Source organism: Benincasa hispida, chromosome 9 (genome assembly GCF_027475165.1).
Source record: "Benincasa hispida cultivar pf3 chromosome 9, pf3_genome.v1.1, whole genome shotgun sequence".
NCBI lineage: Eukaryota > Viridiplantae > Streptophyta > Magnoliopsida > Cucurbitales > Cucurbitaceae > Benincasa > Benincasa hispida.
Window position 1 is genome coordinate 94820877 of NC_143486.1, and position 11921 is coordinate 94832797.

General features: G+C 32.0%; 1 protein-coding gene and 1 non-coding gene across 2 annotated transcripts; both read left to right on the forward strand.

The window, feature by feature from the left end:
* The first annotated feature begins 4490 nt into the window (after nucleotides 1–4490).
* LOC120086618 (uncharacterized) lies at nucleotides 4491–5678 on the forward strand. The gene has a single exon (XM_039043353.2). The coding sequence runs from the start codon at nucleotides 4603–4605 to the stop codon at nucleotides 5371–5373; it is 771 nt and encodes a 256-aa protein (XP_038899281.1). The 5' UTR covers nucleotides 4491–4602; the 3' UTR covers nucleotides 5374–5678.
* A 5728-nt stretch (nucleotides 5679–11406) lies between these two features.
* LOC120087445 (U6 spliceosomal RNA) lies at nucleotides 11407–11509 on the forward strand. The gene has a single exon (XR_005484585.1). It is a non-coding gene; the product is annotated as a U6 spliceosomal RNA (small nuclear RNA).
* Nucleotides 11510–11921: the final 412 nt, after the last annotated feature.

Consider the following 11921-nt stretch of genomic DNA (forward strand, 5'->3'; position numbering starts at 1 on the left):
CACTTAAGAGAACAACCTATTTTCTAACCCTAAGATGGACAGGAGTGAATTTCCTCTTGCAAAGCTATGTCCCCAACTATCTATCCGGTCTTATCCAAAAATGGGAGGCTTATTGAGTAATTCTGTTGGGCTACTCTCACCCATGCAGATCAAAGAGCAATCTCAAATAAACAGGAGTTCATAATTAGCTTAGGATTAAGATCGAGTTATCTTAGGTTACTTTAATATGAAATAGTCAGTTTTAACAGTAAACAGTCGTTATAAAGAAAAGTGACTATTTCGGGGTCCAGTCTTTATGCAAACTCATTGCATAGGACGCCCCACTCACATATCTCTACATGAATGATCTGTGGATCACATCATTTGTATTACCATACAAAAATGGGCTGCATCCAATAGTGTTACCAGGATGAAATACTCAATTTCATCCATATACTTATAGACCATTTAGGCTATATACTATTAAATTGATCATGTTTATTTCACCACATAAAGTTAAAGTATTCATACTATAGCCATGGATATGTTTATTGGATTTTTATAATAGGATGCAATATCAACAATTTTATCGAATAAGATACTCAATAATATTTTATTGATAAATAGAATGTTTAATACGAAATTTACGAATTGCAAGTTTTCGAACATTACTAACTGATTAAATTCTTTTTTCCAAAAAAACTTTATGTCATCAATACAAAAAATCTTGAAATTCACTCAAACCAAAAAAAAATCTAAAAGAATGGTAAACCATGCAAATTACCCAACATTGCAATAATAATCAATAGAATGAAGCTTAAGCTAAGGTATATAATCTAAATTGGTAAAAGTGGCTAATGCATGAGACAAAGATGGACTTTTTTTTTTTTTTTTTCACTTTTCACATACTTTTATCTTTTCTTCTTTTTCTTTTTCTCTTTACTCTTAGCTTAGGATAGATTTACTATGTAAGTATCCTTCCATTGAATTTATCTAAAATCATTTGTCCTCTCTATAATCAAAAGAAAGGAAAATAGTTTGACAATGATAAAAGTAATTTATCGAAATCACTTCACACATGTATCAGTAATCTTGCTAATGCTAAGTGATTTTAATCCAACACGTAAATCTAAGATAGTATAACTAGTTTTCTATTACTTGTATAGTGTGAACTAATTAAAGAATTTTCTAATTGACTATAAGATAAAATTTATAACATTTAAATGGTTATCATTTTGTATATTTTTTTTTCTATCTTTTATATTTTCTAATTTTATATGGTATCTTTTTTAAGTTCATTATGCTTCTTTTACGGTTTAAATAAAGTGGAGCAGAGATCTAAACTCCAAATATTTAACACATTTATAATATCCTAATTAATTCAAAGCTATTGTCACGAAAATTATTTTTATTTTTAAAATAAAGTTTATTATGTTTGTACATTCCTAAATGTTAAGTAATGATCAATACTTCCAAGGTAAAGGTGTCATTATACATCACTAATGGGTACAACATGTACTAAACTTTATTACACTTAATCACTACACAGATCCTAATAGGACATTACATTTTATTTTACTTAAAGATAAAGCATAAAAATATATATATTTGCTAGTAGAATCCTCTCCTATTATATTTATCTCTATAGCAATTATTAATAGAACATTTTAAAAAAACTAAACCTACCTTTTCCCCTTTAATCTTTATTATTATTGTTATTATTCCTTTTTCTTTATGATAGATGGGGTTTGGACAGGCTTTATCCTCACTCTAACTAGATCCTTTCTTTTCCTCTTCCACATGGCATTTTGAGCCTAAAAAATATCAATTAGCAAATTTGTAAAGGGAAAAAATGGGGGAAAAACTTTTTTTATAGACCAAAAAAATGCATTCTTATGTACTCAAAGTTTTTAGAAGCACTAAATTGAGTACAGCTTTTTCTCTGTCTACCATATAAGCAAGCCAAGTGTTATGATAAATAAACAAGAGAGAGAGGTACTTTGAGAAAACTTTATGACAAATTAAAATGATTATTTATTGACCCCTAACCACATGATATAAAATGAGTATAAACCAAGGGAAATGAATTAACTACTATGGATCTTATTAAAAAAAAATTAAGAAAAATAGTAAATAACTTTAGGGCGTTTTGGCCTCAACTTGCCAACTTGTCTTGAGTGGAGTGGACTATTATAGCTCACTCAATGTTTGGGTCTTCCATAGTTGAAGTTTTCATTTATTATAACATACACTTATCTACAATAAAACTATTTAAAAGGTCTCAATGTTTACCGTGTTTACTATTTTGTAATCATTTTTTCTCCTCATTTGTAACTCATACTAAAATAGTTTTACCCTCAAATATAGATTATTATAACTCTAGACTAATATAGTTTACACCCTTCTTATAAATTATTATCATCTACGAACTATAATAACTAACATTGCACCCCAAATAGCTCTATGAGTTTTGAGGGGATAGGTTTGTACCAAATGGTAGCTATGTCTACTTATTAAAATATTTAAAAATTAACTCAATTGGTTAAAACAGTATAATCTTAACTAAAAAGTCAAATGTTCAAACTTCCAACTACAGTTGAACTAAAAAATATTTAAAGATTGATAAGTCGTAACGACTAAATATTTTAGAACCATGAAAGTTTTTTTTGAATGATTTTCGATCCTTCTTTACCTCATAACGGGGAATTCACAAAGTTTTTTGGGGGGACAAATCACAATTGTCCAATAAAATTATTGGGATGGTGAACTAAACATTGAAGAATTGAAAAAAAATTGAATCCATTTGTATAGGAAAGAAATGGTCCCTAGACATTGTGGTTCAACCTTAGAAACCCATATGGGAGACAAACTTATTTGTCTAACTCTTGCTTTGTCCCTTTGTTTATACAAGTAATCAAACTCAACCCAATTATTATTTTAACTTCAAAATCATTTTTTTAAGTCTTTGAAGTGAGGCTTTCCTCACCCCACAAAGGTTAAAGGAAATTCTCTTATGACCCCCCACATTCATTGGGTTTGTAAAAGCCCAAACAATCCAATATGCCATTACTTGAGTGCCTTTGGTCCACTTCTTCTCTCCTATAACCCATTAAAAAAGGACTCTTCTCTTGATCCCTCTTTAATTTTGCTTTCGTTTGGTATTAAAAGAGAGAATTCTATTGGGAGTTGTGTACTTAGAAAAATCAACATGTGGGTCAAAGATTAAAGCTATATTCTTTGAAATGGGAGCAAAGAAGTCATAGTACTATAAAATATTCTTCTTTTTTTAATATTGCTTCATAAGATCATATATCCATCTAATTCTCCACTAACTCTTATTCTTCTTCTTTTCAAGACATGTGATTCCATATTATAAAGATATATATTCCCAAAAATCTATATGCATCTAAATTGAAATTTTAACCAAACTTTTCATTTCATCCATTTAAGTTATAATTTTGAAGAAATAGTATAATTAATTGATTTTTTTCTCATATTATGGTTAGTCATGATATCATTATGTTTAAATGAACTATTTACTTTTTCGTATTATATTTTCCAATTGTGTTAGGATTTTTCTTTTTCAACTTTTTGAATTCAAGAACTTTTTGACATTTTTCATTTTATGACTAGATTTGGATATTTGTCTTTAACTAACAAATGTTTTATTAGTAACACATTTGGATTGGTTTAGTTATTTGTGTAATTAATTGGTTTATTAACAAACTTCTAAATTTAAATTATAAAAGATATCAACTTCCCTACTTATTCGAATTCACAAGTCAATTTAAATAAAATAAATGTTTATAAGATTAAATTTAACGACTTAATTAAAAAAAAATTATTGAAGTTAAACATTTATCTCTATATTCCACTCGTTTAGCTCAAGATTCAAGTCTCCTTTGAACAATAATTTTTCAAAACCTAAAGTAATGCAATGATATTTTAGCCAAAAATAAAAATACAACGAAAAAACAATATGATATGAACAATAACTTAGGTGCATCTAGTCCACTCTCAATCATGCAGCAGAAAAACTTTAAAAATATATTTTAAAAAAAAGAAAAGAAAATATTTTCCTACGATAGATTTTGATTAAGTAACTTGATGTTTCAGTGTTATGTTATTTATGTATTTATCATCTTTATGTTATTTACGTTTATGATCCTAAAGTTTAATTGTGGATGTAATCGAATAGGCTACGTCCATTTTTTTTTTTTTTTTTCATATGATTTTGGATAAGTTTGTTGGGAGGAAGGGTTTGACCTAATAATGACTACACATCATCTTTTCCAAAACACAAAAACTTGTTTTAGACATATATAAGACTTGTTGTCTCCCCTTCCCCACCAATACATCTTCATTGCTTCGCTTTAGAGCCTGACTTTAATGGCCACCACATCTCCATCATTCACATCACCATCTTCTACTTAACGCTCCAGATCATTCCACGTGTCCCCTTTCCACCACATTACCACACCCAATCCATCCCCCTCGGCCCTCCTTATATATATACACACACACACACAAATCTTCTGTGCAACGGAAAATTCATGCAAACCAAAATCAACATATAGAAGAAAATAATTAATTCACTATTTTACCCTTCAATCTCCGTCGACGATGGAGTCTCGCCGGGAAAAGAGCTCCTCCGGCGAGATCTTCTCATTCCCCAGCACTCCGGTTCAGGATCAAGATTCCGATTTCGAATTCGGATCGATTACTCCTGATTCTCCTTCCACTTTCAACAATTCTCCCGCTGATCATTTGTTCGTTAATGGCCGTCTCTTGCCTCACTCTTTCCCGCCGCAGCCGATCGGTGTTTACACCGTTGATGTTTCTCGTCAGACGAGCAGGACGAGCAGCGTCGGGAGTAAGGACTCGTTCATGTCGTCGCGGAGTAATAGCACTAATAGTAGGAGCAGTAGTAGTTGTGGTAGCAGTACTAGCGCGAGGACGAGTTCGAGCGATAATAATAATAATAATGTCGACATCAGATCCTCGAGATTCTCTTCGTATCAGAAGAAATCGCAGAAATCTTCAGTTTCCGCTCAAGTGTACGGATCGTCTCAGAGATGGCAGTTCATCGCATCGGTATCGGTGCCGGTGACGCTGAGCCGCGAGAATTCGAGAAGGAAGAAATCCGTGGAGAAAATTGGGGGAAAATCGGATTTGAGGAGGAAGAAGAGGCGAACGGAGAAAACGTCGACGGCGAGGAAGAAGAAAAAGAAGAAGAAGAAGAAGAATATGTGGTTCGGAAGGAAGGTTTTCCGGTGGATTATACTGGTTTGTAAGGAATGTCATGCGATCGAACCGTCGAGGAAGGATGAGGTTGTGAGGAAGGATGAGATTGTGAGGAAGACGAAATCGACGACGACGAAGCCGAAGAGTTAGTTGAATTAAATTATTGATTTATAATTGATTCTGGATTTTGCCTCTATTGCTGCTCGCTGATGATCTGGTTTTTCATATAATCTCTTCATTTATGGATTTTTGTTTTCTTCAATTGTTGGCGTTTTTGTTGATATGATCTGATCTCTGATGATCCTTCTCTATCTCTCTCTCTATATATATACAATGTTGAGCAGTGGAGAAAAGTTTGTTAATAATTTGTAATGATATTTATGAAGTTCTATGATGAGTTTTATGGAATATGTCATTTCAATTTTCAAGACTAATTGAGATTTGAACTTAAAACTTGTCCATCCATTCCACTTGATTCATTGCAAAAATATATATATATTTAGTTGGATCTTAAGGTCCTAAAGTTTGTCTCCCGAACTCTTCTTGCTTTTTTCTTTTTTCTAAAAATGATTTTCTTTATTGTTACTGGTTAGTGTGAAAATGCACACACAACATTGTATTTAAAATGATATGTTAAAAAATGTTGAGCACCAAATAAAAAGGTTTGTTCAAAAAATGTATATGTTGATGCAAGAATCTAATCGAGTGAAAACGTGTCAGTTTAATTTGATTTGGAATCATTTCTTTGCACTAGATGTGGTGTTGTGCCTTATCTTATAAATTTTTATTGGTCAAAATATGTACTAGGGGGCGAAATTCTACATCAATATAGTGATGTATCCTAATATGCTCCAATATTTAACTTAATAGTCCAAAATAATCTCAAATTAACAAGGGAGAGTAGCAGAGGTAATTAGTTTACCCTAGATAATTTTCGGAGAAGACACGCGACTTGGATTGGTTCAATTCGACCATTTGATTTTTCAATCTTTCTCTTGAAATGATGTCTCTTTCTCTCTCTATCACACTCTTTTTCTTAAAAATGAATCTCATTCTCTCTAACACATTTCTCTTCTCTTCTTAATTACAAAGTAATTATTTTCCACTCTCTAAAATTATCATTCTTTTTTTCTTCATAATTCGGTTTTTTCTTTAGAAAAATATTTAGGTGTTGACTAGGCTACACCTATCTTTATGGAATATCTAGGTTGCATTTAACCATTATCGATTTTTTTTTACATTAAACAACTTTCCCTTCATGTGAAGGATGAAAACTAAGTTTGTGACTAGAAAAAATAAAATTGAAAAGCTTGTGTAAATGACAAACTGCTGGCTAGTTAATTTTAATGTGGTTCATTAATTTTGAGTCAATCATGAAAAATTGACTATCAAATATATTTATAAACTATAAAGACAAAAAATCGTATTTAGATGAATTTGAAAAAAAATATTTTTTTAATTTATTTTTATTTAAATTCTTTGGATTAAAATAGGGTTTAAAATACATTTTAAAAGTGTTTTAAAAATTATTTTGGTATAAAAAAAAATTATTCAGTTTCAACGTTAAACCCTTGAAAGTTAAACTAATTGCACTCTAAATTCATTAGAGACTAATTTTTGTGCATGGAGAATGTAATAAGGGGGCTGTTTGTGTTGCTAAAGAAAGCCAATTAAAGAGTGTTTGGCTTAGTTCTTTTCCTAATTGGGTTATTGCTGTAAAGGACTTTTGCCTCATTCTACCCTTCTGGCGTAATAAAAGTAGAAGATGATATATATCATTTTTATATTAGATCTGGTTTATGGGTTAGTATTTTATCATATTAGGTTATTTTATTAATTTGGACTCTATTATGCGATTTATTTAATTAAGACTCTAGATTCCTAATTGAGTATGGCTTAATGGGTAGAAGCTTGCTACTAGTTAATTAGGGTTTAATAAGAACTCTAATTGAACTTTTATAGTATATGAAGAGAATTTAGGGCTATGACCTCCAATGTACCTAAACGATTCGCATTCAATCTCTCTATAATCTCATCTAAGGAGAGATCCCACCTAGAATATACGGAGTTTTGGTTGAGGAAGACAATAGTCACCTTGTAATTACCATCAATCTTGCAATAGAATCTGATATGTTATTTGTTCTTGACAATTTAGCATGAATGAACTAGGAATAATTTTTTTAGTATAACTTTTTTAGGAATTTTATCTAACATTTTAATAGAATCTTTCATAGTAAGCACTAAATTACTACGAAATAAATACAAGTGGAAGTGTGTGGATTAAATTTTGCTTTGTGAATGTTCAGTAAAAAAAATAATTTAAAAATTAACTATGTTGTTTTTGTCATACACCCCTCCTAGAAACCCTTCCTATCGTAGGAGAAAATGTGAAGACAGTTGATGCCAACTCTTATTTGACATCAACTATTCATCCATAACCCTCAATCTGCTCAACAGAAACTTAAGCATCTAATAAACATTATAAACATCTATCTCATACTATCCAAAACAGCATAAACAGATACCAAGCTCAACAGTAAAGACATTAACATGCTCATATACAGACCATGGCCTCGTCCCAAAACTATTTTAGGTCCCTAGTATGTACATGAAAAACAACCATTAACAAGCTAAGTTAACCTCACTTCAACCCTTGAATACTGAGTGGCAAACTAGCAGAACGGCTATCCTTTGGGATGTTGACCGCTACCTTAGAAAAAAAAAACATTGGAAAGAGTGAGCTACTAGCCTAGTGAGTGACTACTTTTAAAAGTACTATTGAGCATCAATAAAACCTCAACTTCCATAAACATCAGGGTTTAAAACAATTATTCTCATATACAAGAAAACACGTAAAACATTCAAACCTTAAAAACTCATCATCAATATTTTTATTGAAAATCCTCTTCATTAAATCTTAGTTGAGAGAGAACTGCTCAATCTCTCAACGTCAACCCTTAGCTGATGTAGAGTAATCTCAATACATTCAGCGTCGATAGTAACTTACATACGTGCATGTGGTAATATCCTGAATAACGTCATACCTTAAGTATCAGGGTCCCAAATATCTTCATACCTTCAATATCGGGTTTCCTCATGGTAACACCATAACTCATCTTTTGGAAAATTAAACTCAACCTTTGAAAAATCAAGCATTTCATTAAAATAAGTCTTAAATGCATACATCATGAAATACTATCATAAGTTAAGGAATGCTAGTTAACGTATGCTTCATAAATCTCATTGTTCAAGAAAGCGTCCACACATCAACCTTCATACAAGCGCATGCATTGGAGTAGTACTTTTAAGAAATCATGCTATGTGTTGGACAACTCATCGCATGGCTAATCGTTCATGCATGGAACTTTGTTAAGAAAACATCATGAAAACTAGCTCAATAGTAAATCATGCGTTAAAAACTCGTCTAAGAAAACATTCATAAACTTGTCACTTACTGTCTTAGGCTACTTCCTCAAAGGATGATAGGCTTCTCTGATTTGCATTTGTCCTGTAACATCAATAAATATCTTTAGTTAAAACTATTAACTCCCTCATAATATTAACTTACATTCTTAAATTTAACATTACCCTTTGGACAACCTTCATGATTTCCATCGTATATAAAGCTTCATCGCATAGCCTACTTCATCGTAATATGATAAATATACAAGTTACCTTGTGCTCAGCTCGTAAGTAACAATGCGCTCACTTAGGCTCTAGGACACGCCCATGGTGCTTATGCGTTAAACACTTGCTAGCACTTCTCTTAGCGCACCCAGTCGATATCCTTCTTTCTGTTGCAACTTGGCGCTCACCTTGTGCGCACACTCCTAAGCCAACGTTTGTGTTCAATCGCACACAACCTCACTTGTCAGCTGCGTGCTTATCCCTCAGATATAGTTGCCTTCTTATTCAAACATCAAATTTTCATATTCAACTTCTAGCCTTAATAACTTGAATTCTAGATGTTATTTCATAGAAATTCCTTCTAAGAACTTGTTCTTAAACATCTTAACTTCCTTACCTTAAAATTTGAGCCTCTAATTCCTCTTGTCAAGCTCAAAATTTATCAAATTTCTCTTGTAAGAGTGTATCAACATGCAGCCGAAGCAACAAGGATTAATAAGCATTCAAATTCATTAATTTTGGCAGAAACTAAAGCATGTTCATGTAATAGAAGAAGGTTTGTAGTCATACCTTTGTAGGACTCTTCAAGATCTTAATCGACAGCGGTTGTCTTCTCCAAAATGCACTGTGAACCACCTCAAGATCTTCCCCACTATCCTCTTGGAGCTTTAAAACGAGTTGTGGGACTCAAGAAAAACTTGAAGCAATGGATAAACAAGGAGAAGCTCACTGCACCACACTGCTTGAAGAACTTTTCTTCAACCCGAAATTTTATCTAAAATTTCTTTAGAATGCATGTCTCAAATTCACTCCAATCTTCTTTATTTATTGCATGTGAACATACAAAGAAGATCACTACATGAGTTGCAGCTCATGCTTGGAGAAAATAAAGAGAAAGGAAATGGTGTTTGTGTGAGTAAGTAAAAGATGGTAATGGAAAAACTGTTTTTCCATTTGTGCATGTTTCCAATTTTCTATTTTCATCAAAACCGATTTCAAAATCAATTTTGATTTTAAAACTGAAAATTTTATTAATTCTATAAAATTAATTTTTGCACAAATCCATCTTCATATATTTAAATCATATTTAAATATAAATTCTCCTATTCCGTTTAATTCTAATTTGAACATTTCAAATTAACTTATCAAACTACTCTAAAGCTTATCCATTTACGAGCTAGTAGGGAGACCTCGCAGACCTACAGATTTTGGGCTCCAATGATCCGAGATTAATCGGCTAAACTCATTAGACCGAACTAACCCCCACTCGTTAACTAATGGGTCACTCCACTATAGCCCATAGTTGAACTCTCCTCACTATAGATATATTATGTCCACTTTATATAACCATAATTAGTAAGTCGATCCTTCACAGGTTGTTCATAATCACAGTTGGGTCAAGATAACTGTTTTATTTCTGTGAATACATCTTGTTCCTTAAGTTCCCACTGACCCTTTAATGAACAATATTGATTCATAACACCTATGAATCAAATCCTTTCTCTATCATAAGAAGGCGGGGCCCCGATTGTTTAAAACCTGGAATCAGTACTTAAGAGAACAACCTATGTGCTAACCCTAAATCGGGTAGGAGTGAATTCCATCTTGCAGGGTTATGTCCCCAACTATTCATCCGGTATTATCCCCAAAATGGGAGGCCTATTGAGCAATGTTGTTGGACTACTCTCACCGTTTGTAGATCAAAGGATAATCCCGAACAAACAGAAGTTCATAGCTACCTCAGTATTAAGATTGAGTTAACCTAGGTTACTTAATAAATGAAATAGTCAGTTTTAACAATAAACGGTCGTTATAAAGAAAAATGACTATTTTCATGGTCCAGTCTATATGTAAACTCATTGCATAGGATGCCCACACTCACATGTCTCAACATGAACGATCTGTGGATCACATCGTTTGTAGCACTTTACAACTTCTCGTAACAACTACAAAGTGGGTCGCATCCAATAGTGTTACCAAGATGAGATACCCAATTTCATCCATATACTTATTAGACCATTTAGGCTATATACCGTTAACTTGATCCTGTTTATGTCACTACATAAAGTTACAGTATTCAGACTATACATGGATATGTTTATTGGATTTTCATAATAGAATGCAAAAAATTAACAACTTATCATTACTGATAAATAGAATGTTTAACACGAACTGCAAGTTCTAGGGCATTCCCAACATATCCATCTACCCGAGGAATTTTAAAGTTGAACACTTAGGAAAATCTTCAAACTTCAGCTCAAATTCGTGGGAAACTCCTTCTGGCAGTCCTGGAATGCCTTCAACATTACATATGGGAATCTCCTTCTGGCAGCCCTAGAAAATCTCCAATCTTTCAAAAGCTTGGGTTTATAGTTTTAATATCTAATATAAGAGATTTTTTAAAAATATTGGCTCCAGATTATTTTAATGGTGCTAAAACAAGTAGAGCTCAGCTGACATATGATAGTATATTATTGACTACAAGATCTATAGTTCAATTCTCCTTATCCTATTATATCAAAGAAATTGTTTTAAATGAAATAAGTATTTTTCTTTGTCCCTTTTGAGACATTCGATAAAATTGGAATGATACAAAGAAGATTCGCATGGACCTTGTGCAAGAATGACATGCACACGTCTAAATGTATAATATATCAAAAGGTGAGGATGTGGGAAAACTTTTTTGGACACTTTTGTCCATTCTCCAATTTACTAATTCACAAAATATGCAATTAAAGATTAATTATAATTAGTAAATAAATAATTAATTAATTTTTAGAAATAAAATAAAAAATCAAATGGTTATCAAACAGAGCCTTTAGAATTCAAAAAGTTTGTAACTCTCCACGTCTAATATCTATAAAAATAAGTTTTTCTTGATCACCATTTTTCAAAACCCAAAGGTTCTTTCTATCTATTTTGTTATCTCAATGCATTTTTCCTCAAGTCTCTTCCATCTTCAAAGTATCTCAAGATGTTACATTCAAGTAGCAAAGAAGACATATCTCACATATCTATATTTCGAATCTTAAGATTGTAGTGTGACGCCTCAATTTTGATGAAGTTGAATT

Excerpts from the sequence above, each read along its gene's own strand:
- LOC120086618 (XM_039043353.2), top strand. The coding sequence starts at position 4,603 with ATGGAGTCTCGCCGGGAAAAGAGCTCCTCCGGCGAGATCTTCTCATTC.